Source organism: Penicillium brevicompactum (genome assembly GCF_028827555.1).
Source record: "Penicillium brevicompactum strain IBT 35665 chromosome Unknown utg000001l_segment0_segment0, whole genome shotgun sequence".
Classification (NCBI taxonomy): Eukaryota; Fungi; Ascomycota; class Eurotiomycetes; order Eurotiales; family Aspergillaceae; genus Penicillium; species Penicillium brevicompactum.
In genome coordinates, this window is record NW_026623203.1 from 2,008,488 (window position 1) to 2,035,616 (window position 27,129).

Below are 27,129 nucleotides of genomic sequence, written 5' to 3' on the forward strand. Positions count from 1 at the left end.
ATCACGACGAGCATCAGTCATGCTGAGAACGCTAACATTGGATGTATTGTTTTGGAAGGCCACGAAGGGATTGAGATGAGATTGCAATAAAAACTAATTCGAAATGGCGGTTCCAGCTGCAATTTATTTAATGCAGGTTATCTTCACAGGGCCCCTAATAGTCGCCAGTTGGGATGCCTCCATCAGCTGGAACATGCTGGCCATGGAATCCGAACCCAACGACGCCGTCAACGTTTGCCCGGCCAAGCTCAGACAAATCTCGGGCATCGAGACAAAGGAGATAACTCTTTCCACAAATCCCATCGAGCACTACACTCAAAAGGACACCGTCGTCCTCGTTAGAGCCCTCGGGATCAGCGACGAAAATGGCTTCACCGGGCGAGTGACCATGGAAAGCCCAGAGACGAACTTCCTGAGTATCACAATCGAACTTCATTATGCCGTCTGTGAGAGTTGACTCGCCGCGGAAAGTTACAGCATAAACATATCGATGTTTGCTAGTGCCCTTGTTTGGATTCAGGGTCGGCAGCTCCGGCGACAGCGAGTTGCACGCAGACCATTCGACGGTTGCTTTCTTCACATTTCCACATGGGGTCTGTGGCACACAAGGCAGACGGAAGCGGGTGATCGACGTACGAAGAGAGTCGTCTCTGTTCTTTTGAAACTCCTTGGCTGTATCTAGCGAGGATATCAAATTCTCATAGTAGAGGGTTTTGATCAGATCGCAGTTGTCAGACCTCACAACGTCTGCAACAATGTCCATCTGAGAACCGTTCTCGGAAGGCTCGAGCCAGGCATTGATGGTATGGAAGCAGAAAAACGCGGGACTTTCATATGTTGCGATCAGGCCCTGGTCACCTTTGCGGTCAATCACATACCAGACAGCCGGTTGGCTGGGGTCTGTGGGTAAAATTGCGTCCAAGAAAGATCCAGTCATGCCCAGTGGATTCACATGAGCATTCCAGACGCAGAGGATGACATGATCCTGTGTAATAAGCAACGAATGGAGATAGGCAGGTGTGGCCGAAAATGCCGCTAAGATTGTCGTCTCTCCAGTTGCCGCTGAGACTCGGAAAACGCGATATGTACAGGTTGGTCCTAGCGTGAGGTTGAAGTTGAACATATCACCCGTGATGGGATCAGATCGCGAGTGAGATGCAGACAATTGGCCTGACAATTCTGGGTGTAGATCTGCCTGCGAGGCAAGACCGATAGGCTCTAGTGTCACCGGGTCGATCTTCTTGAGGGCATTGTAGTCGGTCTTCGCATAGAGAGTTCGCACACCCTGTGAGTTATTCCAGCGGGAGGTGGATTCAACAGAGTCCTTTTGACCCTTGTCCAAACCTGGAAAGTTGATCGACAGTGTGACGCCGATATTCTTGCTCGAGGGAGTGGGTTTGGGGACATATTCGCTCTGGGTCTTGCCCAAGATGCTCTTGCAGGGATCTCGCTTTTGCCCAAAACCGACGCCATCCAAGGTCCCTGTTTTGATGGCACTTTGAATCAAATCATCGGTCGAAAATCGCGAGTTGTAAAACACTCGTGGGGATGGATGGGTGTCATCCGGAGCGAGGATCTCGAATCGATGCGTCTGACTGAAGCCGTCAAACCAGTGTGAGAGTCGAAGGATTTCTCCATTGTCAGCCTTGACCTGGCTCTTCCCTGGACCTGTGCGGTATACGATACCGGCAGCGTAGGCAGGTATCTTCCCTGTCACTGGCAATTCAACGGGCTCGCGCTGCTCGTATTCGGGATCGTACTAGCAGGGGTCAGAATGTGGCTAACATAAGTGGCACGCTTCTTTACTTACGCCCTTGTCGGTCGGCCAGTCATTGTAATGCGTTGGTAACTCCATGGTATCCATTTGAGATAGAGATGAGAGTAATTAGGAGAAAGAAATCGGAAGTTGGTGGGTTTCGTTTGTTGCAAACACTTTGGAACCAGGACCCAAGAGGCTCTAATTCCGTCTTATTAAATAAACCAACAGATCCAACAAAAAAAAACCCTCCGTACTGTTTCTACTGGTACTCTGAATCCAATCAAGTTTCCTAAAGTGGCATATCCCTGAGGTCCACCCGTGTGGGGGAATCGCGCTGAGTTCCGGCCCCGTTCTTTTCTCGCCGCACCAATCGCCACTCGCAAATTACCGAGATCTGCTCCATTCTCCCTCTCATCCACTGCTAAGTGCTGAGACTGACTTTCTGGAAGCGAAAGATCTCGGCCTTGCAGTTTCACCCGACTCGGCACGGGGCAATTTAGTCTTGGCAGCACTGATCCTTGACGCGTGTGAATGCCTGGCCCCTCCATTCTAGCCAAATCGTCTTCGTTTATCGAACCCACAGAATTCAGCCTGGTGGTCCGTCGGAGCACACTATCAACCCGAAAGCTTCAAGGTTGACGGGGATGGACGAACGCTCACAACGTAACCCCGAGCTGCGCCAAGCACCAAAGCCTTGGAAGTGTGACCGATGCTCGTCGACATTCCAAAGATTAGATCATTTCCAACGCCATGAATCTACACGTACGCTGCAGCTGGTTGCCAATAAGAGGCATGCTGACAGAATCCCGCAGATGATACCGCACAACATCATGTCTGTTTGTTTTGTGGGTCTGCATTTGGTAGACGGTATGTCAATAATTTTTGTTATCGACAAATCGTCCTCGGCAGGCTAACGAAGCCATCAAGCGACGTATTGCGACGGCATTGGAAGTCATGCAAGGCCCGTGTAGATAGCGGTCATGATATACCCGCGCCGGAGCGTGGAGGGAAACACAAACGCGCTTGCGATAACTGCGCTGTTCTTAGAAAAGCTTGCACAGGCCAACTACCATGCTCCACATGCATTCAACGCGATAAGGAGTGCAGTTACCAACGCCTCGTTGGGGATGTAGCATCATCAGCACGAGTGCCAATCGAGAGCGCTAATGCCGAATGTTCAACCCTGGACTCCGAGCCCACCTGGGATCTTGGAATCTCAACACTATATCCCTCTATGAAGGCCACAGGAAGGTGAAAGAGATCATTCTCCAAGGCTGGAGGGAGCTTCTCTACATTGCGTGACATATATGCGCATGTATCCTGGATTGGTGAGCTCGGAATGGCACAGCGCCGGCGCGTCATTGTTTCACGCTTGATCTCACCAAAGCATCCCAAACACTTTGGTTTGATCTGGCCAGCTATGCAATCAATCCAAAAATCGCTATTGGGGCCTACAAACTGCGAGAGACACATTGAAGGTGGAATGACACTAATTTCATCGATCAGCCAGGGGTGAGCCACTGATATTATGGAAGGCTATTCGAGAGCGAGACTTTACGATAAACCGATCACAGCCCTTTCAAGTACCGATACAAGTTCACAAACGCCTCCAGCCATTTCCTTTCTCCCTCGCCGTGAGGGTCCCAGCGGCTACGACCAGGTCGTATGAATTTGTTGGTGGGCATGGTTTTGCCTGGTGTGAAAAAAGGTCCCTCCATATCGACACCGTCCACCAAAGCTTCCTCTCCCGACCAAGGGGTATTGCCCGTCCGGGGGACCAGGATTCCTTCGGAATTTTCGGTTCCGAAGTTGTTTGCCATCTCTCGCAAAGTCTTCCTCATTTCGGTATTTAACTCGGGTGATACATCGAAATGAGCCATTCCATTGACAAGGGCTTGCGCTGACTCACGGATCGAAGATGGATGTGACACATCGATATCTGAGCTAGGCGTACCATCGATCCTCAACTGATCATCAGTGACCAGACCGTGCTTCTTCATCAAACCCAACAATTCAACCAGCGCGAAGTCAAAGGGAATAACTTCAAAGAATGCGTATTTGAAGTGCTCGCACACTATGAATTTTTGACCCGAGGCCCGTAAGATCTTCCCTGCATCGTTTTGCATTCTGGATGTGATATGATTGGTGTTAGACCGTCGTAGTTGGTGCGGATCAAGCGTGCGTTTGAGAATATCTGGATTCGATTTCAAGATATCTGCAGCCCAATCAAGTTCAGCGGACATTTTCCCGAACAGACTGGCCTTTGCCGTCTTAATCGCCTCCCATCGCTCCCTCATGGCCTCGAAGTCCAACTTGTTGTAAGGAGGAGGAGCGCGCTGCTCATCCAAGTCGCGATATTCAGGGGCGCCGTGTCGAGTCAGATCTGCTTTTCGCCATTGTAGGTAAAGCTCGCAGTGGATGTGGTCTCTCATTTCAGTCATGATCAAATCTCGGTCTCTCAGATTCACACAGTGGATATTCAGCGGAAGCCACGCATGTCTTAACCAACCATCGGCGCTGAGCGCCGGGTGCACTTCACGGAATATGTCGTGATATAACTGAGAGGCAAATTGGACCTTCGCAATGTTTTGATCGCTAGTCAAATTGAACATAGCACGACAGACTGGATGTGATACGACGAGCGCACTGACACGATCGTGGTCATAGATAAGCAGTTTCAAAACATCTTTGACTCGCAGATCATCGATGATCTGATGCGCAAGTTCGGTCGGCAGGGTCGAAAGGCATCTCGCAGTCGAGTTGAATGTTTTCAGTTCAAAATTCATTGTCTTGGCTCACGGAGGAAGGAATTCTGGTTATTTCTTCCAAACTATTGTAGTTGACAGTTGATGGTTGACTCACATGGTGAGACACTAGTTAGACCACCCCGCCACTCTAGAATATTCTTTTTGGCCCGGGGGCCAAACTTTGCACTGAGTCACTCGGAGACAACATGTCAAATTTGCATAATTACTTCCCTGTTGTGTTTGTTGCCCAAGCCGACCAAAGATGAACGGCTACCAAGAACTGATAGATCGGCAAGATGCTGAGGCGATTGCACAACGCCTGAGAACAGACCAAGAGCTTTGCAAAAACAACAGACTTCCCAGCAACCTTGCTATACAGCTATGCTTCGCCCCAAGCACGCTACTTGACCTGGTAGCATGGCATATCACGCCACACGACCAGGTATCAAAAGCTTTGCGGATGACCAGGTGCAACGGAATCATCAAAGGCATCAAATCATACCTGAATCAACTGGAGAGCAAATCAGGGGAAGAGGATGCAATCAAGGATACTTTTCACATCCCCACAGACAGCGAGTTGGAAACAACGCTGAAGGTGCTTGACTATCTTCAAAAACACAAGTTGGTGTCGCAGAGCTCTGCGACAGATCCATTATCGGATGTGATTCTTACTGTGAAGGCGCAACGCTCTATGGATGACATCATTCGAACTGCACAACACAGAAAACTCCGAGGGGAGGAACAGAGTCGGAAGGCTAATGAAAAATCACGTTGCTATATCTGTCGTTATAAATTCTCTACCAGAGATGCCCACGAATTATATCCCTCACTGTGTCGTCAGTGCGGCATGTTCAATGTCGGATGCTCAGAGCTTTCATTGCCTGATAAGTTGAGCCTCACAGGGAAATTCGCTCTTGTTACCGGTGGAAGAATTCATCTTGGTTACGCCACTGCGTTGAGATTACTCCGTTGTGGTGCCAATGTTATTGTTTCGTCTCGGTATCCTGCCGATGCAGCCGCGCGGTACGCAAACGAGGTCGATTATGCCAAATGGAACTCGAGGTTGAAGGTTGTTGGGGCCGATTTCAGAGCTGCAAAGGATGCTTTTCGTCTTGTCCACATAGTAAAGCAATTACTTCGTGACTGGGAATGTGAAAAAGAGACCAAGACTCCTCAATACCTGGATATTCTGATCAACAATGCCGCCCAAACTTTGACAGATCCGATCAAAGCAGAGATCAAAGCGATCGCAAAAGAGGAGCAGCTCCGAGACCGTCCCGAAACACGGTATTTACTTGCAACCACAAGCGAAGAGTACCGACCGAGAGTTCGAGGAGGTGCTCAAGCCTCCTGGGTCCCCAGCATCGAAAGCAACAAGTCACAGCTTTACATTGAAAACGTGGAACCGCATGACGACAACGAGAACGGAACCACACAAAAAGGTCTCCGAACAATCGACGATACAGACTCTTCGAAGTCCTCCTGGGTCCAGTCTCTCTACGAAATCCCATACGAAGACTTGATAAGCGCACATTCCGTCAACGCATTCGTCCCTTTGATTCTATGTCGTGAACTTCTTAAAAGCATGGGCTCAGACCGACCACATCGAACCCTGTCACCAAGCGGATACATAGTGAATGTCTCGTCTCGTGAAGGCATCCTCGAGGACATACCCGGCTCCCGGAGTAAAGCCGGTCATCATGTCCACACGAACATGTCAAAGGCAGCTATCAATATGATTACCGAGACGGAGGCACAGGACGCGTGGAAGGAACGTCGCGTTGCTATGAATTCAGTTGATCCAGGCTATATGAGTGCTGCACCAGAGTGCCAACGGGCTGAGGGCTGTCCGATTGGGTTTGAGGATGGTGCTGCGAGGGTTTTGTGGCCTATTGCGATTGGTGAATTGGAGGGCAGGGTGATTTCAGGTAGATTTTTGAAACATTTCCAGGAGGGCATTTCTCTTACTCGACGGGGATGATATGTATCCTCCACCTGGGCAGGGCTACTCCAATATTGCCTACGGGTAAGATCTCGATACCCAGCCCTGGAGTGCTAGGGGCCATATCTAGTTTTCTTTCACCGCCTTCCCAGGTGTGGCCACGTACGGGCGGTAGCGCGATCCATGGATATGTGTCAATTGATTTCATTTCACGGGTATATTGAACGGGTCGTTCAGAAGGAGATGAGTAGAGATAAAAATATAAAAAAGTAAGACATTTTTGACAGCACGTCCGCCAGTGCTGTCTTGTTCACAGCTAGATCTTGGAGGCGTTTCTCCGGTGATCTTCTGGAATTTTGAACCGATAGTCGTTTACCGAGGCAAGAATATAGAGTCCACACTGTCGTAAACATTCTCAATGAAGTTCTCGTAGCTCAGCCAGGCAGTATCATCGGAGCTTCCCTGCAGAGTAGGGTCGCTGAGATCCATCGCATCCCACACATTAGGCCATGGCACTGGCGCAAAAGACGTCGGGACCTCCGCAATATGCGTGTTGCGTGGTTGGTTGATAGCATCTCCCAGCTCGAGTGAAAATCCAGCGAATGGCGGTTGTGGTTGTTGCAGGTCGTAACCGGTGTTCATATTGGTGTAGGCATACTGAGGTTGCTGGGCCACACCTTGAGCGGCATCGGATTCAACGAGCTCCTTTCTCCGAGCTAAAGCTTGCGTCATAAGCCTATCCATAGGCTTCCAAAGCATCCCCTGTTGCGAGTCCGCAATGACGAGTCGCGATCTTTGATAAACATTGTCCACGACACTCCAATACTTTGACATGATAGTGAGACTTTTGCACACGCACAGCTCAGCTATGGCGACAGCCAGCGCATGCCACGGAACCCACATGGATGCATACCAACGCCATTTTCCGGCGCCAGGGTAATCATAAGCCTCTTGTGTCCATTGGAGATTGTCAGCTGCGATTTTGAGAAGGGCGTCGCCGTGAACCTTTGGAGGCGTGAAGTTTTTGTTTCGTTGCAATGGTCGGAGACAGGCCAGTTGAAGCCAACTGCCCATGACACCAGCATTCTTCTGCGCATACCATTGGAAATCTGACAAATCGGGTCTGCATCCACTAAGTAAATCGGAAGCCTTTTGTTGGAAGTCGTGCACGATCTGCTGCCGCAAGCTCATGATCTTGACAGTAGGCTCAATGAAGTCCGCAAACGCAAGGGAGCGGGTCACAGAGGAGGATGCGGCTATTACCAATGTGTGTGTCATGTCTGTAAATGTTCCCTCTGGGTGCGTGGGGATGGGCCCTGTCATCTCAAACCAGATGTCTTCGTCATTGATATTTGATGGTGGGTTGTAGTCGAGCCAGGCTGCTTGCATCATAGGCTCAGACGCTCTGTCCAGGGAGGCTGCCACGTCAAGAAGACCAATTCCTAGCCATGCACGCCTACGCATTTCGTGCTCGAAGGGTCGTACACTGAAGGGTGGCTCAGGCATGTGGAGGGATAATGCTTGACCTACTCGCAAGGCCATGGCCAACATCGTCCATACTCTCCGGCTTTGGTCCTGGGATCGCGCAGCGAGCTGAAAGACAATTAGTTTTCATCAAAACACAGTAGGGCCACGAGATTATGGTGATGCTCACAAGAGAGATAATGTACGCCTGCAGAACAGTGACATCATTGGTTGTGACAAAGTCAGCTTTGGCGAGTGCAATTTCGCTCTCCTTTTGGAACTCCGCAACAATGGACTTTTTGTCCGTATTGAACAATGCTTGACAATCTTTGGTGTCAAGAGTACAAACAGCCGCAAGATATACGGCAGATGCGAGAGTAGCTGGTGCTTGGTGGTCCCGCTCATAATTGAGATAAGGCTTTCCCTCCTTGAGGAATGCTTGCATTGATGGCCGGTGCAGAATTTTGAAGAGAGGATCGACATTATGGAAGAAGATATCACATAATTTGTGTCGGATATGAGGTTGAAGGGCGATCCCTCTCCTTGATTGTATTGAAGCCGTTGAGCTTTCTGGACTCTCCGAGCTGACAATCGATGTTCCAAAAACAACAGCTGGGTCTTTTGATTCAGGTTGTTCGCTTTCTAGACGACCATCTAATACGTTCCGCAGTTCTTGGGTCTAGCCGTGCATCATACGTTAATCACACATGAACGCAAGCGTCGGAGCTTGATGGTCTTACCTGCTGCATGATGTCCTCCCAGAAGGAGACACCCATGTAAGCATTTCCGGGACGAGGAACATTTGTGGGGACTAAGTCATTCTGCTCCTGCCAACTCTCGGCTTCCACATTAACGGCTTCCCCGGCCGGTTCGTGCTTCGCTGAAACAGGAGGCGTATCGATATTCACTGTAGGCGGAGCTGGTGTTGGAGTTCTTTGCTCTTCGGTGCCACGCTCATTCGCGACTTTTTTGAGGAGCTTCTCGAGCTTGGCTACCCGCTCGGATAGCTCCTTGTCAGAGCCCACAATTCGCTCCGTGGGCTTTCGTGTGCGCCCTCTGGGCAAGCGGGCACGCTCCACAGGAACGCAAACAAGGCCAAGTCGCTGACAACTGGTGCATGGACTGAGCTTATCACATTTTACCTTGCGCTGACGACATGCCTCGCAGGTGAGCCGGACTCGTGGTGCAGATGACCGAGCGGCTTGACCGGCTGGATCAGCCATGCCAAATAAAACTACGGGGAGCTCAAACGCGATTCAATGGTGATTTGCGGTTGTAAGCCCGAGCATGGAAAAGACGAGGTTCTGTTCTGGACCCCGCGATCGTTTGACCCACTTTGACTTGAGCCAATCAAATAGCCGAAAGTGTAACCGTCTCATCTTTGGGACATCGCCTTTATCAGATTCGGAAAATATTCTCGTATTCATACTTCTGGAGTGGAATTATTAGCACGATGCACAAAAGATGTGCATTCTACATACAGCGATCGAAGTACGGAGTATCCCCGTACGCTTATCAGGGTCCAAAAATGCGATCTGCACAATACACAGGCAAAAGACACTTTCGTTGTATTCATGGACTCCTCTCCATAACGTGTCAATGTACACCGAGTTATCGCCGTTGGATTCATACAACTCTCATTGTAAGATTTTAGTCGAAGACGTAATCATCTCAGAATGTTGTACCCGTGCGCTTGTTCCTCATCCCCACTGATGATATGGAGTACCCATGGAAAGATAAAGTATGTGGACATACTCCGTATGTGCTGCAGGCGGACCTTTACCGACGGGTGCCTGTTAATCCCCCGGCATGACATAGGACTGCAGTTGCCAAGTCCAATTGCTACATAGCTCTTTCTATGTAATTGCGAAGGTCCAAGGGAGCAGCGAGACTGAAGTTTTGATTACATACAGCATACCTGGGGCCAGACTCTATGCTTCCAAAAGCTATATACAGAAAGAAGATCGGATGTCAGAACACACATGGCATTTGTATACCGCGACTGTACGTCTGCATCGAAGTCAACTACGCTGCAGTAATTCCAGGGTTCGTATTCCATACGCGCAGAAACATGTGTTGCGAGGACCCACTCAGCAGAACATGCCCTGATTATCCTGATGAGTGGGGATACGACAAAGCGTATCGATCGAAGAGGATTCAAAATCCAGAACAATGAGCAGTGCTAAGAGGATTGATCTGACTCGCGAGAACACACCTGAAACAGACTTCGAAGGTCCCTGGAGTCAACGTTCATCTGGTTCCAAGGTTCCAAGGTGACAGGGACTGACATGGCAGCTCAATTTTGCATTCATGAAGACCAGGCGGGTCATCACCGATGGCCAGTCACAGCAAATATCCAAGCGAACACGTACAATGTGCGGGCGTCTTTCTCCGCGACGGCAGAGGGATCGCCAGGACCTTTCCAAATCCGTAGATGGTACAATTAGAATTTCGCGCTAAGGGCCGCCGAGGCGGGCAATAAGAACTGCTTTGGAGACCCATTTCCTGAAGATCTCCTGCCGAGATAACCCCGAGATAGGAATCGTTCGTGCAAAACCTTGGGGGGAGAGTTCCGGGGCTCATCAGTGGGACGCCTATGGGGTCAGGGGGTAAATTGATATCTTGTAAAATACTAGCACTCCTCGATAGTCATGTTTATACTCCGTACCTCTAAGCACGCCATGAATGTCAATGCTTTTCATCGTCCGATTTAGCGGAATTCTGTAGGCACCGTGCGCGGGTTTATCTTCCTCGGCTAGCGATTGCACAACCGTTCACTAATGAACATTTGTGATTTGGATCGGCGTTTGATCTTCACGCTTGCTTTCTTCGGACATAACGCCTTCGGGGGCATTGCCTTGTTTTTATTAGGGTGCGCAAATACTCCGTACGGAGTAAACGATACGGAGGACTCCGTATCGAGTTCCGAATTTTGCATGCATGCACGTTTTGCAAATTCAATGCTGCAGCAGATCTTACTGTAGGTGCAGGGATCGCTGCAACAGGGCCAATAGGATTATCGATCATTTGACAGTTTCGATTGCAACTGTTTTGTCGATCGAATCATTGCGACTATTGATTCAATGGTCAGCCACATTGCGATCGAGCCATGGATTACAGAAGAATGACAATTGACAGGCAAAAGGGGGGCAAAAGGGGGGGCAAAAGTGGGTTTTGGGGACTAGTGCACCAGGCTTTCCACTTTACCCGGTGTTCATGCAGGCCTTGTCTTTGGGTTCCAATGGTCCTTTGACAAATCGAGAGTTGGAATATTTTACAGCAAAATACATATCTCTCTCGTTTGTCTAGCACTCTACGATCAGATTTTTTGCATCATCACAGACCCGTGGACAACTGTGTGTAGTTGTAAGCACCAAAGGGGAAGCTTCCTAATACAGTGTAACCAAGAGATCCGTACCATGGAACGAGAAGAGCATAAACGAATTAGAGTTCAGCCTTTAAGCCCGGTTTCCAATACAGAAAGAGGCTAGTTGTTGACAAAATCTTCAATGTCTAGTTACTTCGTACATCGCACTAGACTCTGTAGACGACAACGTATGGAGTGCCACAGTTCTTGATCGCATCTCTTTCAAAGACTTGATGGCAGAAATACAAACAGCAGATGTAAAGTCCTTTCCGGTTTCCCCCAAGACTGGCGAACGATGGTGATTTTCCTATAGGCTGATGTCACATTGTGGCCAATGATCAACAGATAGCGGGCCATATCCGTAAGTATCCGCGTCATGACAGACAAATACTTACTGCCTTGTGTCAAATCTGTCCTCGCATCAGAACCCATGTGGTTGTGGGTGGGCTCGATATGGGGCCCGCTAACGTTTCGTGGCTTCGTCAACCAGCTTCGCGGGACAAACACATCCCTCCCAAACAATGTAATAGTTCAATTGTCCAATTAGGAACTTAACTCAAAGACCCTCTGGTGGCTGGAAGACTGTCAAATCAGGCTGGCGTATATTAGCGCAGAGCCCCTAGCCTTGTTCCTGTCTATCCGTCTAATGTTTTCTTCTCTGTGCCCTCTTGTCTCTCGTTTGTATTAAGAAGCGGGCCACCCCACGAGCACCGGATTTTCGGGATCTTTTCACCAGAGCACTGATCAAGTGGCCCTGGCTCATACACTCTACTCCGTGTGCCAGGAGGCATTGCGATTTCACTCTTTCGACGCATTGCATATCCTACCGACTGTCATTTTCCTCATCTCGCCTGTCACTCTTTTAAATACGCAATTTATGACACAATGACTACCCTTTCGACACCCCGCGGCCGCCAGGCCCTTGCCGTTAGCATTGTCTTTACCACGCTTGCCACATTCATTACAGCTGCTCGAATATATACGCGCGCATTTCTTGTGAAACAGATGGGAGCCGATGACTATGTGATCCTTGTCTCTTTAGCCTTCTCGTGGATTTTCTTTGGCCTGCTGGTCGGTGGTGAGTCTCAATCTGGGCTCTTATGGAACCAGAAGCGTCTAACAGTCCTTCAGAGGTATACCACGGCATGGGAGAACATTACGCCATGATTCCCGCAGCGATCTATAAAACTCAAATGATTGTATGTCTACATCACACACAACTTCTAAGACTTCAGGACGCCCCTCGCTGACATCAATATGCTGCAGTGCTTCTGGGCTTCCGTTCCCATTTACCAAACGAGTCTCATCAGCACAAAGATGTCAATCCTTCTCCAATACAAACGAGTCTTCTCCACACCACGAATGCGTCTAGCCTGCTGGATATTGATCGGCTTCCTTGGTCTCTACGGAACGTGGACTATTGTCAGTGCGTGGGCTAATTGTGTTCCTCTGGCCAAATTTTGGGATCCAACCGTTCCAGGCTTCTGCCTAGACAAGAAGGCTCTATGGTTTTCCAACTCGGGTATTCACATTTTGACTGATGTTATTATTCTAATCTACCCCATGCCGGTACTCAAGTCGTTGCAGCTGCCCAAGAAGCAGAAGATTGCTCTCATGGCTGTATTCGCACTGGGCGCGATGTGAGTTTATCATTGTGGATATCGAGATGATTTCCTAATGCTCATACTAACGATTTATAGCGTCTTGGTCACAACAATTCTTCGTCTTCAATCCTTGTTGGTCATTTCCAATTCCAGTGACGCGACTTGTATGTTTCAAGAATTTCCCCTCAGATGGACATGAAACAGATATCTAATTATTCCTTACAGATGACAATGTCGGCGCAGCAGCCTGGTCTGCCGTCGAATGCAATGTGGCGATCATCTGTGCCTGTCTACCAGGGACCCGGGCATTCCTCTCTCAACTTCTGCCTCACATCTTCTCGACCCGTAGCAATGGCTACCGCAGCAGAACTACACGGCCAACACGTACTGGCCGCAGCGTTCTCACTAGCCATGGAAATACGCAAGTCCTTGCCTCTGTTGTCGGTGGCCGTGATCCGGGTTACGACAACGATCTAGAAGCCCTATCACCATCTGGTTCGTCCATGAACAGTTATTCGAAGGGCTATAAAGAGGATTTCAGTGGTATCAAGGTCACTACCGATGTGACACAACAGACCATGTCTCATCCGAAGATTTCTGTTACAGACGACAAGGAGAGCACGAAAGAGTTGGTATGAAGATCATACAAGAATCAACTTTCACGGACTCATCCTTTATGTTTTACTGTTTCCTTTTCCGGTGGTCTTCTTTTTCTCTCGCTATATTTACCATCCCCGCTGCCACGTCCGGTTGTCCTATGCTCACGTCCTTTGTCTTTTCTTTTCCATGGTGATGATGTACTTATACCCAACTACACAGACGAGGCTGGCATAACCGCCAGGGCCATTACTTTCTAATATAAACTCAGCTATGCCTCATGAACATGGCCAAGGCGAACAGAATCACAATAGGCTAAAGTTCGAATCATATCTGAAACAAAACCCGAGGATGGGACCTTCAAGTCCTCAATCCCTAATTCTCTGTTCACGGCTTAGCCAAGAATTCCTTTTCTTGATCAATCATGATGACTCGACAATTATTTGGAACCTTGGAGGGACAGCCAAAAAGACTGTTAAAAAGAGGTCCCGAATTGATGAACAGCTCTCCTCCTTTTCCAATCGAAATATGAGATTAAGCCAATACACGACTACTCCCGAAGTCCTGTTTATAAGAAACTATCATCGCCTTTTTGGCCTCACGCACGGCACTGAGGCTTGTCAGAATAACGCGTGGTCATGACTGCGCGGAACCCGTTATTCAGAGATACTGAAATCCCATCCACAAAAAGTACACTGTAAAGAAAGTCTAGGGTATTATGAATGCATTGTAAAAACGTACAAATATGCCAAAGCGAAGAGAACAAGCTAATCTTCCAATATGCATGAGACCTGCCCATCGTAAATCCGGAAGCTGCCCACGTGAAGAAATAAGACTCGTTACAGAAACATGTAGGAATATTAGAATGAGCAGCTGTTCATCCAATGCACGGAGATCCCAAGAGATGGACTTCGTTATAAACAAGCTCGAGATACTCGATGTTTGAATATTACCATTCGTGCAAATCTCAAAGGCTCTACTGGCCCGTCATGGCTCAGTTAGATGACTCTACTCCCAGACGTTGGAAAAGAGATCGTCGGAGCCACCAAACCCACCGGATGGCTTGCTGGTGTTAACCGAGGGAGTAGGGTTGGACACTGGGGCGGCACTGGCCCAGCCACCAAAGTCCTCGTCAGCTGCTACTGTGGTTGGGGCCTTGGAAGCAGGGCTAGGGGCACCCCAGCCATTACCCATGTCGTTTGGAGTCAGGGTATCAGGGACCTTCATCATGGATGCAGTGGAGGGAGCAGGGGCGGCAGGTGAAGGGGCGCGGTCGGGCGTACTCCAGGCGTTACCTCCCCACGGGTCAAGGCTGCCAGACATCATGTTGGCTGCCGCGGCAGTCGCAGCGCTGGGAGCTGGAACCTTGGGGGCGGGGGGCTGAATTGGCGGAGCAGAAATGTTGAATGCGGATTTCATCTCTTGCTGGGGTGAAGTGGCAGTAGACTTGGGTGGCGAGACCGTTGATGTTGATGCGGCAGGAGGCGAGGAAAGTCCGAACAGGTCATTGGAAAGAGACGACGAAGGAGGGTTAGGCTTAGCAGTGGGTGAAGTAAATCCTCCGAATCCAAAGTCTTGCCCGCCCGAGGACACAGAAGTGGTACGGGACTGAGGCTTAGGTGCAGACATGGTAGGAGAGGCGAAACTTTCAAACAGGTCACCGCTGGCAGACCCCGACGGCGATGTGACTCGCGGGGCGGCAGGTGTGGATTTGGCAGCGCCGAAAGATGCGAGGTTGGAGAATGCAGAGGGCTTCTCGACGGGCTTGGCCGGCGGAGGAGAAGTCGTGGAAGGGAAACTCAGTCCACTAAAGGCATCCGTCAGACCACCCATGTTCGATGAAGCCGACGGAGGCGCGGGAGAGGCCATGTCGCCGAACGAGTTACCCCGCTGGTGCTGCGCGGGCGGTGCGGGCTGCGGCTTCGAGTACAAAGACAAAATGGATTGTTTGAGGTCTGGGCGAGACATTCCTGTTGGTGCCGCTGGCGTGGATGCGGTGCTAGCCGGGCGACTGGCAGCGGCTGGTTGAGTGCTGCCGAAGAAGTCGAGACCCAAAAGGGAATCATTTGGCTTGTGAGTCTTGACAGGTGCGGGCTGTGCTTGTCTAGGCGGCGCACGCAGAGTAGGATCGGTTGTGCTGGGGCGCGCTGGAGGGGAGATATCATCGCCGAACAGATCAATCGAGGCTTGTTGCCGGTGTACCGGGGGTTGGCTGGGAGCGGCGATTCGCTGGGAAGCAGAACGTTCGATCTTGGCTTTCTCTTGTACAACGGCGAGAGGCTATTTAGTCAGTAAATGCTGCCCGGTACGGGGTCCATCACGCGATCACTCACAACGTCGTCGTCGCCGTCGTCCAAGGTGGATGGATCGGGGATCTCGCCATCCATTACCCATCGCTTGCTCTCGTACTTGGTCCGGATGAAGTTCTCGATTTTTCTGTTGGCGCTCACTGTCAGCACATTGTCGTGCAACGATTGATCTCAAATGTACTCACGCTTCCGAGGGGGCATGGCCGGGGGCCAGTTTCGCCTCCCAATACCTATGTCCGGTTAGTGCCTGGGTCGCTCACGGGGTCAATTGGTTGCGACGAACTTGTTTGCTCTTGAATTTCCCCATTTGATCACACTTTGGAGTTGTTCATCGGTCCACGCATCGAGATCCACGGACTTGACTCGGCTGATATGCGTGCCCATACCCCTATGGATTCCCGAGCAGCGGATACAGACAAAGACACCTAGGTTCCAGGAAGCCCATCGCGGATCTGTATGATAGTTCAGTTTGTTAGCGCCAAGACCAGAGCACGAGAATGAGGCCAACGTGGGCGCAACTTGACGGGATCGGGACTCACGCTTGTTCCGTTTGCAATCGGCACATATCTTGTTGTGCTCAAGTTTCAACAAACTTTTGATGGTCTGCGAATTTTGGGCAGCTTGCCCGGGAGTCGGACGTCGAGACATAATTCTATGCAGCGACTTAGGAATGGTGAAAGGGAGAAACAATGAAACGCTACCTAATTAATCTTAGGTGGCGGTCGGCACCGTGGCGGCCTTAGGCGTCAGGGTTCATACGGATGGGCGAAAATGCCACTCCCGCAGTTTGATATGAAGTCATGGGCCAAAGATACAAGATGGAAAGAATGTTAGAATACTTGAATTTGATTGAAAGAATGACTACTATGTAGTTGAAATTTTAAAATACTACGGTTGAATCTACTCCCAACGACGCCTCCTCTCATGCATGCCGGCCATTATGCAGCCGTGCCCCCCGCAACACCTAGATTTGAAAGCAATCACCTACTCAAGCCTTCGCCTTGGGCTCTTTGGAACCAGCATCTTCGGTGAAGCGCAGACTGACACTGTTGACACAGTGACGCTCATCTGTGGGGGTTTTGTATCCTTCGCCCTCGAACACATGTCCGAGATGACCCCCGCAGTTGGAACAAACAATCTCCGTCCGCTTCATGCCGAAGGTGCTGTCGACATGTCTGGTCACAGCGCCGGGAATTGAGTCAAAGTATGCGGGCCAGCCACAACCAGACTTGAATTTGTGATCAGCGGTATAGAGCGGCGCATCGCAGCCTGCGCAGTTGTAAACACCCTTCGACGGGTGGTGGGAATCGTATTCACCAGTACCGGCGCGCTCGGTTCCCTTTTCGCGGAGAATACGGAACTGCTCTATTTTCAACGGCGATTAGCTTCCATTGTGATGTAGTGTTTTAGATTCGAGCATTGTAGTGTCCTGGACGAACCTGGGTTGAGGACCGCCCTCCACTGGTCTTCGCTTCGCTGGTCGGGGTATGACATGGCCTCTGATGATTCGGTATTTCGATTGGAGCTGAAGAAGGCGCCGATGAACGGGATAGTTGGCGCCGCTCTGAGGGCCTTGAGACCGGCTGTGGGAGACTTGCGTGACGAACTGGACAGAAGCCGAGTGGCCGGCGTAGCGCGGAGAGATATGATTTGAGGTCTGAGAGGAGAGATCAGAATGCGACAAGCTTGAGATCGCATGGAGTGTATCGACACGTGAAGTTGGTTGTTAAGTTCGAATATGATGCAGATGCAAGACAAAAAGTTGAGTGGAGTGAAGCTAATCCCGGATTGGTCTTTGCGTCATCATGCGGGGGCGCCCGTCGGGGACTGCTTAAGGCCTAGACTGACAAGTATGCACCCAAAGGCTGCTATCTTCCGGCACGGTAATTATCCCACAAATACATCTGGTCATTCCTGGGGCAATAAATTTGTCCAAGTTGTCCAAAATCAATTGTAAAAAGCTATATGCCCCTGAAAAAAACTCCACTTATGCTGGGGTATCTTGAAGCTATACCGCTGAAGAAAGCAAGACATGAACAAACACTGCTACCTAACGACGCTCCCTCCCAATGACCAACATGGAGCCGCGATCAAGCTCTACACGCCATCCCTCACTGCGCAACATGTTCCAGACAGCAGGCCCCAGGTGGGACTTGCGGTCCTGGGAGTGATTGCCAACGCCACAAATAATCTTGAACCCGCCATGCACGTCTCTACCTCCACCGCGAACGTGTTTCTGGTCGCCCAATCCCGCCCACCAATTTGAAACACTGCGACGAGAGATTCTGACGGCATTGGCAACATTTACACCATGCAGATCCAAGTCACAATTGGTCGATTGCTGGGCCACGAGCCTATCAGAAGCAGTTGCCAGATGGCGCATGGCTAGCAGGCGTTGTTCGTTTCCAACATCTCGGTAATAGGCAGATGCACCGCCATACAGAGGATTCGACCGCGCACGACGCGCTGATTGTGATGCTTGAGCCAAGGCAGCGGAACGAGCTGCGAAGTGGGATGAAGCAGCCGCGGAAGCCTGGCTGAAGTCCATGGAGTCCACATGGCTGTCCTCTTCTCTGGTAGGTACAGCGTTCTCGTCGTCCTCTTCTATTACAGGGGGCGCTGAAACGAAGGTGATTATGTTAGAGACTGAGCTCAAGGCAGGCCGGCGAGACAGAGTTTCAGCCAACTCGTCCGCCGCAGAGATGTCATCATTGGCAATTTTGATCAGGCCAGCTATAGTGGTGGGATGGACACCGGGGTATTTGTGGACGAGGTCCCCTACTTGTGTAACAAGGACAGGATCTTCTTCTATCTCGTTGGTGTCCGCGGGCGCCTGAGCATGCGCCAAGTCTCTGAGCGTCGCACAGAGCGACATGGAGTTCAGATGATACGCTGAAGCAATCTTTTCCCTTTGCAACGCGCTAGCTCGCGTTGCCATGAAATCGATATCGTTCTTGCCTGTTTCCCATTTGTTGGTGGTGGGGGCTACGGTAGGCCTGGCAGACAAGTCCACAACCTTCTGCTTCTGTTGCTTGTTCTTCTTTCGGCGGGACTTCTTGTTGCTCGTCTGATTCTCGGCGGCTTGGAAGCCGTCGATCGATTTCAAAGCGCCAGACTGACCGAATCCTTGAGCGATCTCGGTTTGCAGGGATACATCCCCAGCAATTTGAGTCTCTTCAATGAAAGCGAGATTCAGCAGAACATCCATTGCGCGACTCAGGTCATCGTTACAGTCTTCGAGGATGCCCTCTGCCTCCAGACGAGTGATACTGGGGAACATGCCAATCAAGGTCTGGGCATTCTCGGCACTGATTGTGCTCGCAAACCTTTGCGAACGCTGAGAGTCCTTGCTGAAATTGGCTGCAAAGCTTTCACTGTTGATGTCGCCATTTTCCGAACCAAGATGCTCAAGCGATGTCCAAGTGGTGGGATCTGAGTTTGTTGCGCTGCCGGACGTTTCCGCGTATGGTGAACCTAAGCTTTCACAGTTCCTAAGATTTGTTGTTCCTGTCGGGTCGAATGGCAGGTCTTCTTGTTCAGCTGCCGATAATTTCAGCACGTCCAAAGTTTGACGTAACTGCTCGACCTGGTCTGGAATTGCTAGATCATAGTCTAAGGCGATCGCCTGGAAAAGTGCCGGGTCAATCTGTGGGCAGTAAGTACTTGCGAGCTCCTGTGAGTACAGAAAATAACAACAGTCAGTCCAAATTGCAACATGCGGTAGGCCCAGTGATAGCTGGGCCTAGGGTGTGGAAGCAGTGTGACGTACCTGCGCAAGCCTGTCACCCGAGTCCCCCATTTTTCATGTAACAAATCTGGATAAATCTGAGTCGCCCCACGTGACTCATGCCCTTAGGCTGGTAAGAAATTATTTTGGACCCTCTGATCTGGCGTCGGGAGGGGTGGGAAAGTGGCTTTTTCATTGAGGGATCTGATAACCCGCGATAAGATAAGCCAACTTTGGGGTACTGTCACGTGGTATTATCACATGACCCTGCATTACAGACTCAATGATGTCATGGATCTGTGGCTCAAGGTCACCACATGCGCAGCGGAAGTACCCAGTTTGCAGCCTACCATTGTTTTGGGGTTGGTTGGTCGGCATAAATTTTATTGCTATGCCATGTCCTTTTTGACAAGCATATCAGCAGTGACTACACAAATTAAACTATGGTCAGAGGCTGTCTGTTTCTTGTACTAGTGGTGCTAACTATACTTTCTCGTAGAATAATATTGCATGATCATTTGCGATTGGTTCACTCTATAAACCTTGGGCACCCGTGGACTTCCAAACTCGAACATTGAATGTCGGTGAAGTGCAGCACTGGTAGGGGATAAATTTTACCATGGTTCTTGATTAGCTCGATTGAAATATAGAAGAATCGTTTGCAACCCTGGTATTTTTTACATTGTAAACTGGAACCACTCTTCAAGTGATTCTAAAGCTGGATTTTGACACAACAAGTCAAAATCTATCCCAGATTGCGCAAAGTCCAAATCTGTAGATGCCACAGCCAAGTCCTTGAATTTTGTTTTTGACTCTTCGTATTGTCGCGATGCAATGATCAGGTGATGTGCCGTTGACAATGCTTCTTTGGCCAGTTTCGAATCGTATGCAAGTGTGATAGATTGGAGACGCTCCATTGCATCTGGAAGCAGAGGGAGGATCAGAATGTTATCGAGTGCTAATGACACACATACTGTTTGGAACGGCACGCTGAGAACATTCCACCAGGGTTGATGCTTGGTCAGGATGTTTGGCATCTCGCTCAAAGCTGCCTTGATGATAGAGACGGCGATTGTTTGGCAAGGGTTACTGATGACCCGAGTCACTGACAGAATCCTTCGCATCAGAGAAAGGCATACTTCAGCTTGAAACAGAGTGAAGATTGCTGGCCCGGTTCCCAGATCTTGGATTTGATGAATTTGCCGCTCAACCTCTCCCGGTTTGACTGCGCTCAGGGATCCTTCGAACCCGTCCTTCAGTATATGAATCAAGGACACCAATCTCGCGCTATGCGTCTCATGGCCATCATCAAACAGACCACATGTCACCGACGCCAATATTACCGGCGTCAAGCCATACTCCGTAGACAGGAGATAATTCAGCGACCAAGTAAGCCAGAAAAGTCGACGGCGACAGTCACCTAGGAACATATCCAAGTATGGCTGATCTGAACTATCCTCGGCTCTGGGCTCTGGGCTTCGATGTAGTCCAAGGACCTCTGCAATTTGCATCGCAGTATGACTGGCCATGCAAGCAATGCGTGGTCGAGTAGTCAGTCGAGAATAGATGGTACGAAGAATCCAAGCTCCCAACATCTTCTCATCAGGTCGGGCGACAGGCTCTGCATTTGCCATATCCAATATTGACAGACAGTGGCTGAAAATCTCTTCCTCGTATTCATTCGGTGGATTTGAAAAGAAAGAGCCCAGTACACATACTGCGCATGTCAGTGCCTCCAAGCCAGGATTTTCTGTCGAATCTCTCCATAGTGACTGTACTTGGCGAAAGAAAGTATCTTGGTGTAAAAACGCAAAGGTCGGATGGACTTCAACAAAGTAGACTGAAACCAAGTCATGACACTTCTTCTCAGATAGGAAAGACGCAATCTTGGAAACGAACTTGTTTCGCCGCTCTGGGCGAAGTCCTAAGCTATATCCGAAGGAATGCAAACGTGGCGGGGTAGGATCATTCAATTCAGTTCCCAAATTGCGCGGCAGAGCAAAAGCACTGCCTACAGTGAGCATTCGGTCATACTGGCTGCCCTCAAGTGGCTTGCGTGTTGGTAGAACGTCACTTCCCAGATGCTTTGGTGGATTGGTTTCAGCGGATGTCAATTTGCCCTTGTGCAGAGAGTAACCACGGGAATCATTTTCCTCGGTCACGTTGGTTGTATTGTTTGAGGCAGATGTTGGTTCGTATGAACAGCTATATCCGTAGCCTGCACATGATGAGCAAGGCGCATTGCCATCACATTTTCGTTTTCGTCGACGACACTCGCCACACGCACGAATTGATCGTACTCTTAGATAAGTGTTATCCTCTTCGATGTCTCGAACCCTTCGTTTGGGCATTCTTGATCACCCCAGACATCACAAAAGTCAGGCTCCCCCTTCTTGGATGGATGTAACATCAATCCAGCCACAGGGCACGAGGTCGAGCATCTGGGTTATGTAATCACACGTCGTTGGAAATCTTGCAGTCTAAAAAAGTGGTCTGAATGTTCTTGATGATTTTGAAATTATTTTGAGGTTTTCAGGCTTGTCTGCTCTAGGTACATTTCTGGAGCTGCGGCTGATTTTGGTCGCTTCCAAGGTTGGCTGTGAGCAAAGCTCGATCTCATCTAATCACAACATAAGAAGATAACAGGGATTAGATTCTTAGCAAGTAACATCCATGGATAAAGCCAAAGCCAATCACCTATTCTACTGGAAACTCGAGTTCTCAATCAGCCCCTGGAACATCAAACGAACCTTCTCTTCAACTCCGCGGCTTTGCCAGACCTCATGATCATCCTTGTTGATACCATTCTCCTTCAGACAAGAATCCATTGTGTGACTTCCAACGGGAAAACCTGGAATAATCGACACGGTTTTCATTCGCAACCCGGTGAGGATTTGTTGTAGGTGATCTCCTGCTTTGCCTCCTCCTTTGCCTCCATATGTGACAATCCCGGCGGGTTTGCCGTTCCACTCCCAATATAGATAGTCCAGTGCGTTTTTCAGACTTGCTGGAATACTCCAGTTATACTGTGGTGTCACGAATATAAAGCCGTCGTATTGTCGGACGGTCTTGGACCATGCACGTGTGTGCTCATGGACGTAGTGTGGTGTAGGGTTGGTTGAGGGCAGATGCGATGGGATGGCGGGCTCGTTGTAGAGAGGCAGTGAGTGTGCCTCCAAGTCGATTATTTCAAGCTTTCCCTCCCATTTTTCATTTGAGAGGATTTTCTTGACATATTGTGTGATGAATGGATTGAGTCGTGGCTCCCGAGTGCTGCAGGTCACCAGAGCAATCTTTTGCAAGGCCATGGTGGAGTTGAATTTGGGGAAAGACAAGGATTGATGTTCAAAAGCTTCCAGGGTTGAGCCTTCATATTTTTCCTTTTGTATGGCAACCCCTTTTTATATCTCTGCCCAAGTAGCTCGAAGATTGTTGGCCAACTTTGCCTCTGCGGAAGGGTATACGGGTACTGCGGGTAACGCGGAGCAGCTGAGCCCTAACTTGAAATGCACACGAAACTCGGACCTTGGGAACTGCCGAAATTTGGAGGCTGCGATGAATCCAATATTGACTTGGTGCAAATTCAATTCGTCGGTCCAGATGCCAAATGATGCACCAAAACCTTAGAAGGACCATGTTCAACCTCGGAACTGCGTTTGACATGCATAATTGCCGATCGAGTGTGGCTCCATCGCCTGCGAGATATATCTCCCAATCTCATGTGGATGACCAGCGGTGGGTTTCAAACTACAAGGCCCTATTGTTGTTTCAATCAACGAATAAAATGCACTGAGATGGTGCGATGAATGTGCAATTGGCTCAAGATCGACTGTACGCCGAAGAATGAAGAAGCTCAAGGTAAACACCAGGATCAGGTGAACACTAAAAGAAAAACGTGAACGAGAATGAGACCCCAGGCGCTATGCGAACAGAGAAATCAGAGCAGGTGCACAGACAGGATATATTGCAAAGCACGAGGCTGGAGAGGGCCACGACACCGGGACATGGAGAACAAAAAGGACAGAGCTTCAACCCCACTCTGCGGCCAAGGCGAAACCACTTTATCGAGGAAACAACCCCGATAAAGAGTCTGACGTTCGTAAACAAAGATACGAGCCCGAGCGGAGGATTGATACACAGTGGAGTATGAAAATGCGAGAACGCGGCTTGAATGTACATGTTCTGGGAACATCTAGAGCCGACAATAAGCATGGGTATTTCTGTGAACTGCTAAAGACGGGGGAGCAGGATTTCGGAAGAAAGATACAGAAAGAAAACGAGTGCGGACGCTGGATCTAAGTTCACCACATATCATCGTCGTCGTCGTCATCTAGTTGGACGTCATCGCCAAAGGACGAGTGTCCGTACTGGTAGTGCCCTGGACCGTAAGCGTTGCCATTTTCATAACCCTGCTTGCTGCCTCTTGACTGGGCACCATAGCGATCGTGTGGGTCGTCGTCATAGTCGTACGCAGAGGAGTCATCATATCCGCTTTCCCCATAATGTTGGTCCTGAGTCTGTTGTGCGTTGCTTGTTAGTAAACCGATTGCTTCTGGTTCAGAGAGATGGGGCAATCTTCTTTCTTACCTCTTGGTATCGCTGGTATTGCGTATACTCATCTGGCTGGTCTCTGGACTTCGAAGATGATCTCTGGGAAGATCCAGATGAGGCGACCGACATTTGCGGGTGCATTTGTTGGACCTTGGCCAGGTATGAGTACATAAAGTTACTCAGCAATACCTGGGAGTACAGGGCTCGTTTGGGATTTGCAAGTTTGATATGTGCCATGCGATAAATAGCCCTCTCCTCCAAGATAGAGAAGCGAGTCCAAGGGTAATCGAGGTCAGCGCGAAGGATCCGCACTGGGGGTTCGGGAGACAGGTTCCGGGATGAATGTTTGCGGTGGTGGCCCTCACTACTGTGCTTTTTCCGGCCACCGCCAAAGATGGAAGAGAAGATGCCATCTTTCTCTTTCTTCGAGTCTCCTGATGTCCGCCGCACACTGTCCTTGCGGCGTTCTTCCTCCAACTTCGGATCAAGACGGTCCAAAACTAGACTTTCGCGCGCGCGAGGGGTGCTCTCAATAGAAGACTGGAGCACATCCAATCGCGTGCTGTCGTGGGACTTGTCGGTAGCCTTGGATTTGCTCTTTTTGGAGTCACTGTCTTTTTCCTTCTTTTTGTCCTTTTCTTCACTGCCTAGCAACCAATGCCAACTGGACTTGCGGCTGCCTTCCGAGTCTTTCTTGTCCTTTGATTTCTTGGTTTCTGGTTTTCGTTCTTCGGTTTTTGTCTCGGGAAGAGTGGGTATGAATGAAAGACTGTCAGTGCGAGTACTATTGCCGGGTACCATCTGAGGGTTATTGGACAAGTCTTCGAGCGAGGACGCAGGTTCATGAGCCTGCCGAGAGTTCTTCGTCCGTTTTTGTGATGTTTCATGTGTAGCCTTGTGGACTGGTGCCGATGTAACTGCGCGATCCGAGGAACGGCTACTCTGCGAAGGCGCGCTGGGTGTGCGGTTTGATTCAGGAGCGGGTGGTGTTTCGATGATTGCGGGAATCTTCTGTTCCGCGGGCGCAGTGTTGACGGTGGAGCGTCCATGTGAACTGATGCGAGATTGCCATTGCCGTGATGTGTCTGAGTCTGTAGACTCTGGTCGGTCCGCGGTATCATCTCCATGTCCCCCGGTCGTAGAAGACTCTTCTTGCTCCGCCTCGGGTTGATCGGCAATCGATTCAAATGTCGAACTTGCAGAAAGTGCGGGGGAATAAGCCCCACTGCGAGATGATGCAGACGAGGTTCGCGCCGCAGCTTTGGTTGCATGATCAGTTGACACACGCGTCGATCCCGGAATGGTCTGATCTTCATGTTGTGGAAGAGTCTTGGAACCTGTGTCACTCCCTGCGGATTCAGAGGCCCCCCGCCCAACACGTTTTGAGTAGGGTAATTTTTCTCCTTTTTTCACACTGCCGGCTTTGATGTATTGTGTTCGAGTGGACCGGCGAAGGCTGTTTCCCGGGGGCGCTGGCGGTAAAATCGGTCTGTCCTCATCCTTGATGCTGGCGTTCTGCATGCCCCGCAGAAGCGCGTCCTTGTCCACCGGATTCGAGTCGTCCACCAAGGTTTCCAATTGTTGTAGGTTAGGACTAAGCATGCCATCCCGTTTGCTTGATTGCGAGCGCTGGCGTTCAAGCCGATCCGCGCCATCCGTGTAACCCGAGGAATTGTCGATTTGCCTCGATAACATAGACTTCTTGCGCTGGAGACCCCCTGCCGACCCTTTGCGCTCCGCAGAATAGTCACCGGACCTGCGCTTTATGTGATCCGCTTTGGTATCGAGGAACGATTTGAATTCTTTGGGGGCAAGCTCGGGGTGTAATCGCGCGGGCACCCAGAATAAACGGGAAGCATCGTCCTCGTCAGCCGAGGGACTTGGGGGGCGGGGAAAAACCTGGGAGGTCGGGGTCACCGGCGGCGGCCACATCCATAGACATGCGTCGAATTGCAGCGAGATTGTTCAATTCCTGAGCAACAGCCGCGGGATTCGACTCATAGTCGATATCGTTTAGAGGGAAGGAGGAGGTTGCGGTCTCGGAGGGCGGCCGCGTGCCATCGGGGGTTCCGGAATCAGCACCCTTCTCGAACGAGTGGTTTCCGACAAGCGGTGGTCGCTGTTGTCCATTTCCAGTTGGCGGTTGCCTGTTCGAGAACGAGCTCTGCAGTGGTGAGGATGGGGAAAGAGACTCGGCGCCTGCGGCCGTCCGCGGGATGGTGGTTATTGACTCGCCGCCGACTGGGGAGGATATATAGCTCAGGCGTCTCGGATCATTATCATCGTAGTAGTCGTCGTCGTACATACGCCCAATCACTTCCGTCACATGATGGTTCGGATCGCTAATCGACAAGTGGGTGGCATGCCCTCGCCGCGTCGCGTGTCCGGCCTCATGGGCACCCGTTGAGGTCTAAAGCCGAGGATGTTAGTGGCTGACAAGTCACATCGAAAAGGCTAATCTCAAGCCAAGGGGGAGAGGGAGGGGCCCCAAAGATGAGGGGGCTTTATCAGAAGCAAGGACAAGCAACACACCTGCATGGGAGCCAATCGTACAGGTACCAAAGACCCTAGAGCCCAAAGGGCGAGAACTCAAGAGAAGACAGTCTGAAGATAGGGACGAACAGTCATTGAAGCGGAAAGACACATTCGTCTCGAGTGGGTTTCCAAAGAGGAAAGAAGGGTGTAAGGCGGAGAGCTGACCCCGGCACCTGACACACAAATTAATATGCCTTCGTTTCGTCGCAGTCGTTGGGTTGTCTTAACTTCTGACAACCTTCCTGAACTTATTTTGTTCTTTAGTTCTTGGTTTCGCTTTAGTTCTCCGATTTAGTTCCTTGTCTGCTTCGATTTTCGGCCTTTTATTCATTTTCGGGTCCACTTAGAACGATGATCTACACTCTGGCTTAGTATTTCGGTATGGGGTTACCGACTTTTTTCTTTGTATACTTCCTACTGGAGTATATCTTTGGTTCGGGTCTAACGGACTACACCTATGAGTGGCACTGAACACTCCCCTCCGGACTCCCCTCCGGACTCTTGGGCTCTCAGTCTGTCAAGCCCAA

At 50.1% G+C, this 27,129-nt stretch overlaps 11 protein-coding genes across 11 annotated transcripts; 2 read left to right on the forward strand and 9 right to left on the reverse strand.

Annotated features, from left to right (window-relative positions):
• Window positions 1–154: 154 nt before the first annotated feature.
• N7506_000526 (carotenoid oxygenase family protein) lies at window positions 155–1,864 on the reverse strand (the record flags this gene model as incomplete). The annotated part of the gene is made up of 2 exons (XM_056949822.1): window positions 155–1,759; window positions 1,811–1,864. 2 exons carry the CDS (start codon window positions 1,862–1,864, stop codon window positions 155–157), a joined length of 1,659 nt encoding a protein of 552 aa, XP_056815737.1.
• Window positions 1,865–3,327: 1,463 nt separating this feature from the next.
• Window positions 3,328–4,545, reverse strand: N7506_000527 (uncharacterized protein; the record flags this gene model as incomplete). The annotated part of the gene is made up of 1 exon (XM_056949823.1): window positions 3,328–4,545. The coding sequence occupies one exon, from the start codon at window positions 4,543–4,545 to the stop codon at window positions 3,328–3,330; it is 1,218 nt and encodes a 405-aa protein (XP_056815738.1).
• A 223-nt stretch (window positions 4,546–4,768) lies between these two features.
• Window positions 4,769–6,487, forward strand: N7506_000528 (uncharacterized protein; the record flags this gene model as incomplete). Its single annotated transcript, XM_056949824.1, has 1 exon — window positions 4,769–6,487. One exon carries the CDS (start codon window positions 4,769–4,771, stop codon window positions 6,485–6,487), a length of 1,719 nt encoding a protein of 572 aa, XP_056815739.1.
• Window positions 6,488–6,820: 333 nt separating this feature from the next.
• N7506_000529 (putative C6 transcription factor) lies at window positions 6,821–9,135 on the reverse strand (the record flags this gene model as incomplete). The annotated part of the gene is made up of 3 exons (XM_056949825.1): window positions 6,821–8,041; window positions 8,103–8,591; window positions 8,653–9,135. The coding sequence occupies 3 exons, from the start codon at window positions 9,133–9,135 to the stop codon at window positions 6,821–6,823; spliced, it is 2,193 nt and encodes a 730-aa protein (XP_056815740.1).
• A 3,029-nt stretch (window positions 9,136–12,164) lies between these two features.
• On the forward strand, window positions 12,165–13,521 carry N7506_000530 (putative integral membrane protein; the record flags this gene model as incomplete). The annotated part of the gene is made up of 5 exons (XM_056949826.1): window positions 12,165–12,357; window positions 12,411–12,478; window positions 12,546–12,919; window positions 12,980–13,047; window positions 13,109–13,521. The coding sequence occupies 5 exons, from the start codon at window positions 12,165–12,167 to the stop codon at window positions 13,519–13,521; spliced, it is 1,116 nt and encodes a 371-aa protein (XP_056815741.1).
• Window positions 13,522–14,488: 967 nt separating this feature from the next.
• On the reverse strand, window positions 14,489–16,437 carry N7506_000531 (uncharacterized protein; the record flags this gene model as incomplete). The annotated part of the gene is made up of 5 exons (XM_056949827.1): window positions 14,489–15,760; window positions 15,814–15,916; window positions 15,975–16,019; window positions 16,073–16,241; window positions 16,329–16,437. The coding sequence occupies 5 exons, from the start codon at window positions 16,435–16,437 to the stop codon at window positions 14,489–14,491; spliced, it is 1,698 nt and encodes a 565-aa protein (XP_056815742.1).
• A 340-nt stretch (window positions 16,438–16,777) lies between these two features.
• On the reverse strand, window positions 16,778–17,487 carry N7506_000532 (peptide-methionine (R)-S-oxide reductase; the record flags this gene model as incomplete). Its single annotated transcript, XM_056949828.1, has 2 exons — window positions 16,778–17,154; window positions 17,229–17,487. The coding sequence occupies 2 exons, from the start codon at window positions 17,485–17,487 to the stop codon at window positions 16,778–16,780; spliced, it is 636 nt and encodes a 211-aa protein (XP_056815743.1).
• Window positions 17,488–17,839: 352 nt separating this feature from the next.
• Window positions 17,840–19,588, reverse strand: N7506_000533 (uncharacterized protein; the record flags this gene model as incomplete). The annotated part of the gene is made up of 2 exons (XM_056949829.1): window positions 17,840–19,462; window positions 19,559–19,588. The coding sequence occupies 2 exons, from the start codon at window positions 19,586–19,588 to the stop codon at window positions 17,840–17,842; spliced, it is 1,653 nt and encodes a 550-aa protein (XP_056815744.1).
• A 605-nt stretch (window positions 19,589–20,193) lies between these two features.
• Window positions 20,194–21,867, reverse strand: N7506_000534 (Zn(II)2Cys6 transcription factor; the record flags this gene model as incomplete). Its single annotated transcript, XM_056949830.1, has 1 exon — window positions 20,194–21,867. The coding sequence occupies one exon, from the start codon at window positions 21,865–21,867 to the stop codon at window positions 20,194–20,196; it is 1,674 nt and encodes a 557-aa protein (XP_056815745.1).
• Window positions 21,868–22,218: 351 nt separating this feature from the next.
• Window positions 22,219–22,824, reverse strand: N7506_000535 (NADPH-dependent FMN reductase; the record flags this gene model as incomplete). The annotated part of the gene is made up of 1 exon (XM_056949831.1): window positions 22,219–22,824. The coding sequence occupies one exon, from the start codon at window positions 22,822–22,824 to the stop codon at window positions 22,219–22,221; it is 606 nt and encodes a 201-aa protein (XP_056815746.1).
• Window positions 22,825–23,817: 993 nt separating this feature from the next.
• On the reverse strand, window positions 23,818–26,605 carry N7506_000536 (putative telomere silencing protein Zds1; the record flags this gene model as incomplete). The annotated part of the gene is made up of 4 exons (XM_056949832.1): window positions 23,818–24,033; window positions 24,104–25,966; window positions 25,998–26,477; window positions 26,600–26,605. 4 exons carry the CDS (start codon window positions 26,603–26,605, stop codon window positions 23,818–23,820), a joined length of 2,565 nt encoding a protein of 854 aa, XP_056815747.1.
• Between the last annotated feature and the right edge of the window lie 524 nt (window positions 26,606–27,129).